Source organism: Antrostomus carolinensis, unplaced genomic scaffold (genome assembly GCF_000700745.2).
Source record: "Antrostomus carolinensis isolate BGI_N321 unplaced genomic scaffold, ASM70074v2 scaffold20895, whole genome shotgun sequence".
In the NCBI taxonomy this organism is placed as follows: Eukaryota; Metazoa; Chordata; class Aves; order Caprimulgiformes; family Caprimulgidae; genus Antrostomus; species Antrostomus carolinensis.
The window spans coordinates 6,585-13,483 of NW_010314551.1; the positions used below are offsets into that span (position 1 = coordinate 6,585).

General features: G+C 39.2%; 1 protein-coding gene across 1 annotated transcript in view; it reads left to right on the forward strand.

The window, feature by feature from the left end:
• Positions 1-646: 646 nt before the first annotated feature.
• Positions 647-6,899, forward strand: part of SNX2 (sorting nexin 2) — a 27,352-nt gene continuing 21,099 nt past the window's right edge. Inside the window, exon 1 of the mRNA XM_010167689.1 lies at positions 647-760. Within this exon, the coding sequence (XP_010165991.1) occupies positions 727-760 (34 nt within the window). The 5' untranslated portion in view covers positions 647-726. The remainder of the gene's footprint in view (positions 761-6,899) is intronic.

Here is a 6,899-nt window from a genome sequence, read left to right on the forward strand (position 1 = left end):
TTCCTTGGGCAACCTATTCCAGTGTCTAACCACCCTCACAGTGAAAAACTCCTTCCTAATATCTAATCTAAACCTGCCCTCTTTCAGCTTAAACCCATTTCCCCTTGTTTTGTCATTAACTGCCCTTATGAAAAGTCCCTCCCCAGCTTTCTTGTAGGCCCCCTTCAGGTACTGGAAGGCCACTATAAGATCTCCCTGGAGCCTTCTCTTTTTCAGGCTAAACAGCCCCAACTCTTTCAGCCTGTCCTCATAGGAGAGGTGCTCTCCTATGAATTTTTTTCTATGTACAAATCCAAATCTAAATACAATAAATAAAATCATATTACATTCAGCAATACTAATAAACTTCTTCTAGATACTTCTGTAGCAGCTTTTGTTTCATGTTAATTAAACACAAGGAAACGGGTAACTTTTATTTCCCTCTGACAAAGAAATGAAGAGAGCTGTTTACTAGCTCATATCCTTTGTTCATTGTTACTACGCTAGGAATAGGAAATGGAAATAGCTGACAGGGTTTCCTTTCTGTACATCTTGCCTTGTTTCTTTGCAATGAAAGAATGTTTGTTGCAATAATTCTTATATACTGACACATGGCAACTGGTTCTCTGCTAATTAGTTCACTTTTTTTTTTTTTTTAAACAGTCAAGTCCTTCATCTCCAGAGCCAGCAAGTCTTCCTGCAGAAGACCTCAGCACAAACTCCAACGGTCCAAAGCCGGCAGAAATCATGCTAGATGATGACAGAGAAGACCTCTTTGCTGGTAATTGCTCTGTTCTAATGTATCTGCATAAACTCTTTTGTTCTTGAACTGAAAGGAATGTGCTTTTCTGGGAAGGAGGTGTGCTGTAAAAGGTCATTTTCTTGGCTGTAAGGAAATATGAAGCAGTAACTCAGGAATGGAAACTTCAATTTTAATTTTACAATTTAATATTGTAGCAAATCTTAACTGTTTCTTAACCTGTTGCAGGTAGCTTCCTGGAAAATTAATTAAGTAATTTATTAGTGTCTCTAGCTGTCATCAGTCAGTCTTTCCTGAGTTCAGCAATCATGTATTTAAGACCTATGATCTTGTGCAGTATGTTGTCAGGTTTATAAATTTGCAGAAGAAGTAACACACTAAAAAGGAAAAATAGCTGAGATTCTTCTTTGCTCAAAGTTGTTTGTTTTACCATTGTTAGCACCTCTTACTATTGTATATTGTTGTAAAACTGTGTTGGAGTGCAGCTTTTCTTTTCAAACTCACAGTGGAAAACTCAGTCTTGCTTAAGTAGTGAAAACAAAGTGATATGTGACTTCTTTTCAGGATTGGATGAGTTTTGTTAAAGTTTTGTTGGTAAATTAAAATTGAGATTTTTTTTTCACCAGATTTGCATGTGTTGCCTCAGATGTAAACACTTCTATTACACTCTTCTATTACATATTTTTTTCTAGCATAACTACTAATTGCTCTCTCATATATTGAATTAGTGGCACTTTGAGAAATTTATTTAATAGATAAGTTTAATTTAAATTTCTTAAGTAGTTTGACAATGATGTCTGGATTTTTTCTAGTGGGACTTTGTGGCATTAGTTAAGTTTGTTTGACGTAACTGTCAGTGGTGTATACTGTCAGTAATATCATGGCAGTATTAGCTGGTAATGTGTGCTGCTGACAGTGATAACAGTATTTATCATTATGTAATTAACAATGTTCAAATCTGTTTGTGTGTAAAAACATGACTTAAGTTACCTTGTAGTTTTCTACTTAATAACCATAGATAAGCTGTCTCAGTCTTTTTTCCAATTACAAAGAAGTAGAATTCATATTGTATTGCAAGCTGGAGTGTATTTCCTTCTTCATAAGACTCTTTTGTTGTTATGGAAAGGTGAAAAACTGGCATATGGGACCAATCCTGTAATTTCACTGGTGTGTGATTCTGTCTCTATTACTTGACAGTACTGCATGTTTTGGAGAAAGATGTGTGAAAGTTTTGATAAATAATCAGTCAACAGACAACACATTTCTAATGCTTCATCAATCAGTCACTGCTTTGGTGTTGGTTTTGGGCTATGCTGATGTGGATTATGCTTGCTGTCAGTTACGGGTGTAGGAACATTAACTCTTCAAGTAGGAGGTGTGAAATTTGGAGTATCTTACATACATCAGAAGGTGATTCTGAATGCTGCTTCTCGATTATAAGACTTTTCCTGTTACTACATATTGAGTGAGTCAGTTGGCAGTCTGCTTTGAATACAGTCATCATCTCATCTTCATTGATTCCCTGGTGTAATAATTTGAAAAGAAAGTTTGTAGCCTTTAGTTCTGGGCTATTTTGTGTAGATAGGGGTATACACATACCCATTACCTTTGTTCTGAACTTACTAAATTTATATTTGCTCATAACACTGTTAGAATGTATTGACTAGTTTGCTAACTCTCTAGAAGTGTTTTAAGGGAGAGAGAGAATAAAGAATAGAGGGTAATCCTACTTGCTTTTTATCTATATTACCTGATTTTATGACTTAAAAAGACCAGCAGTGCTAAAGTAACTAAGCTTTCTAGTAATTTGGTTATTTAGCTTCAGTAAATAAAGCCAGCTTTTTATAACCATAGAGCCATCTGGCATGGATATTTTAGGAAAGCCAGTTCTCCTTTGTATAATATTGAGAAAAAAGGTGGGTAGAGTAAATATTGAGGGGAACCAGACAGAAAGAACACATGTTAGTAGCCAGATTGTATCAGCTGAAATGAATGCTGTGAGGAAAACACACAGAAGTGATTTTAGGAGTTTGAGTTTTGCTATGGAATACATTGTCTTAAACACATGCAGCACTGAATTGAAAGCATCAAATGTGCTGCATGTCTAACACAACTAACACTCGTCTTTAAAAGGTGAATTTGTGTAAAGACTCAGGCTAGTACAAACTGCCAAACAAGAGGAAAAAACAAGAGTGATTTATGGAGCCTAAGGCTTCTTTCATAGTATCCTGTTCTAAGCAGGAAGTTTGCATAATACAGTTTTACCCTAGTGATGAACTTCTGTCTTTGTATCACTGTCAGAGTAGGCATTCTCAATAACGATGTCTAATTTGTGTTCCAGTGCTGTGCACTCACAAGTACAGCTATTTTTCTTTCTTAGAACTGTTCTGCTAGACATTGATGTTAATCCATCTAATTAACTTTCTGGTACTCATTTGCAATTAATAGAAAAAATGTGAGAATGCAGTATGAGATGTCTGTTTTCTTGCTTCCAACATGATTGCATAGGCCTGGCTTTCTATGAAAGCAGGACTTAATTTACAAGTGAGTGTGACTGGGTTTTTTTTCCTCAACATGTTGAAATTCCAAAGAAATCTATCTTTGCACAGCTTATAGGGACACTTAACTGAAGAGGAAGAGAATAAGGTTCCAAAGATTTCCAGCTTATGTTGTTCCTTCATGCTGAATTATTAAGACACTATAAAATCCAGGTCAAGGAAATTCTATGGATGGCTCATGAAAGGAGAGATTCGGACTCTTTAGGGGCATAAACAATTCTAGTTTTGTAGACTCACTTGTAAAAAATGTCATGGTATGTCTCTCTAGCTGTTGTAGACTTCATAAATTGTTTTCACTATTGTGTTGGGTTTGGTTGGAGGGGGCACGTTTTTGGTAGTGGGGGAAGGGGCTACTCTGTGAGAAGCGTCACGAAGCTCCACTGGATCCAAGGCGTACGCACCCCAGCCCAGGCTGAGCTGATGAGCACTAGAGAAACACCTCTGCAAATAAATATTTGTGAGAGGAAGGACTAACCTGAAAAGAAGAAGGTGGAGAGAACCTGGAGGAGAGGCCATTGACCTAACAAAAGACGACCATGGGCCTAAACAAAGAGAGAGCTTCGTTGCCAGGAGGAGGAGGGGGAGGACAGAGAACCTCAGACACCCAGTCCAACCCCATGGAGTAGGAGAAGTAGGCAAAGGCAAAGGAGGTCCCTGCAGTCCGTGGAGGTTCAACGGCAGAGCAGAGACACATGTGTAGAGCATGGAGGACTCCACACTGGAGCAGAAAGTTGAGCCTGAGGGCAGATGTGATTGAAAGTGGGACCTCAGAGATGCTCGATGCCAGAGTGGGAGTGGACCCCCACATCTGCAGGGTAGGAGGAGGTGCGCTGGACAGGAGGACTGTCTGCAGCCCATGGATGTCCCCATGCTGGAGCCAGGAGCTGTGCCAAAGAGGTCTGTGACTCCATGGGAAGCTCACGTTGGAACATCTTGTTCCTGGACTTTCATGCCAGGAAGAGCAGCAGAGGTGAACTGACTGAACCCCCATTCCCTGTCCCCTGTGCTGCTGTGGTGGGGGGAAGGTAGAGAAATCAGGAGCAAAGTGATTTGAGCCCGGGAAGAAGGGAGGGGTGGGGGAAGGTGTTGTCAGATGTGGTTGTTATGTCTCACTGTGCTACTCGGATGAATGGCAAAGAATTAAATTGATTTTTTTTCCCCAAGTTGAGTCTGTTTTGCCCATGACCATAACTGGTGAGTGAGCCGTCCCTGTCCTTTGTTCCTGATCCTGTGCCCCTCTGTTGTGTCTCCCATCCCATCTCACTGGGTGGGGGGAGTGAGTGCAGGACCGCATGGTGGGTCAAACCACCACAGCTATTCTGTCTAATAATGCAACCTAACAGAAGAAGAGGTGAGGGAGAACAAATTCTGTGATTTCCTGTACTGTTTTAATGCAGTTCAGAATCTGCACGGGTTTTTTAGGCTTTTTTTACTATACTTAAAACCTCTTTGCTATTGTGTTTCTGTGGCAGCTACAGGATAGTATAAGCAATAATATGTTTTGGATATTGATTACCTTGTCTCTGGTGACTAGTAAGTGATTTGGGTGAACTACTAAAACTGGGTTTCAAAGGTGGAAGAAAATGAGTTTTCCATCTGTCATTGCAGACCGGTAAATTTTGCTGCTGCATTCATTAGTATTGTAGTTCTTGGTTCTGTGAAAAAGCAGTCTAGCTAAACCGTCTTAAGCACTTTCACCCTTAGAATAAAAGTATGTTGATTATTTGGCCGAGAACTGATTACTTTATCATACTTCTTACATATGGAGATCATAATGGTCAGTGCTCAAAATCAGGTAACATTATGAGTATCTGAGGGGCTTTGAGGTGTGTCTTAAAACCTAACTGTCCATAAACTTCTGCTGTAGAGTGAAGAACAGGATACTGAATTAGTCTTGCAAAATGTTGACCTAAAGTTCTGTATACAGCTGCAGAAGCGTGCCACAGACTGCCTGTGCAGGACATAGCTGTCTGTGCCTTCTGCCTCTAGCGCTTGTAGTGCTTCACAGGGCTGTAAAGTTATATCAGTATTCTGTTGCCATTTTTGGAAAAGTGGAAAATTACAATTTTTCCCTCTCCTCTAGTCTAGTAAAAGGTTACATCTGATGTTCTTTTGTTTTTTTTCAACTCTGAGAAGTGTTTGGGAATGGATTGTCTTAGGCAAATACCTAGCTATTGTGTCCTGGGGGAAAGTCAGTGCATTGGGGTGGGGTAATGTTTGGTTTTGCTGAGTTTTTGATTTGTTTTTCTTCAGGTCATGATAGATTTGTCTTAGGCTTTTTTCACTGGGAGTTGATGCAGAAAAAGAGGTGCTAATTCTGTGGATAAGACATGCACTTGGAGCCCATCTGAACAGCAAAAGTTACTAGCTGATGGTGCCTATCAGGCTGTTGTCATGAGATATGTCTTAATCAGAAGAATTCAGTGCAGATGTACTGCTGCTTTTTAGATGCTGGTTGTTCAGTTCTGGGTCTCTTCTGCAAGATACAAAAGCATATAAACCTGCAGTTCTGAAGTCAGAGGGCGGCCTTACTAGTAGCTGACTGTTCCATTAAAACTACTTCTGTTCTCATTAAGATTATTCTTAGTACTCCTGGTATAACAGTAGGGGTCATGGGCTGTGACTTAGCTATAATAGCTCTCACAGTCGGTTCTATTAGGATATCTGTCTCTGAAATACTGCTACACCTGGACAAGTGTTTTTTTAATAACTCACCCTCTGTTTTGGAGAACAGTTTATACTTCAATTTACATGCATGTTTATGTGATCACCTGAGCAAAGTTTTAAATAGAATAAGCCAATTGAAACACTTGGGCTGTGTCAGAATTTGAGAGGTATGACATTTAGAAGTGTGACCAGTAAAAATAACTCACTCATCAGGAGAGAGCTGCTAGTGAGGAACTGCAAACTTGCACTTTCTAAGATGATGTTTGACAAATACTGGTGGTGAAAAGTAAAGAAACAGGAGCTATCTAATGCTGAGATTGAGCCCCATCCTTGAGTGCTGATAGAAACTTGGTGTAGTTGGCTGCAGAATGTTAATTAAGCATAAATAGTTGACTTCTGAAGCAGGATGAGGTATTTTCATGTTCTTTTGGAGCTAAGCATCTTGATAGTGATTCATAACAAAGACTATTTATGGACAATAAAGTAGGTATTTATATTTAGAAGTTTTACAGCATTAGATTGGTGGGAGTGCTTAATATGTGCTGATAACTGCCATAGCTATTGTGGGTGCTGGATCTCAATGTTCTCTGGTAAAAGTTGGGTAGAGCAGTTGCCTCTTTTTATGCATGGAATGCTTATGCTTTTGAGAACTTTCCAGGAAGACAAGACATCTAGATTTCATTTTTCATGTAAATTCAGAATATTTAAACCAAAACAAAACAACCCCCCTCCAAAGCCACAACTTAGTACCTAAGTTTTCAGGGGAAAATCTAAAATGAATAAATCAAGCAAAAGCTTCTGAAAGTGACAGTTTCTACTCTGAAATATACCAAATTCATCTTTCCATGGGAAAAAACCCCACAAAACAGACAGAAGAATTGTCAGTTAAACTTTTTAATCTAGACCATGTCATCAGATTTCTCAAAGTGAAAGAG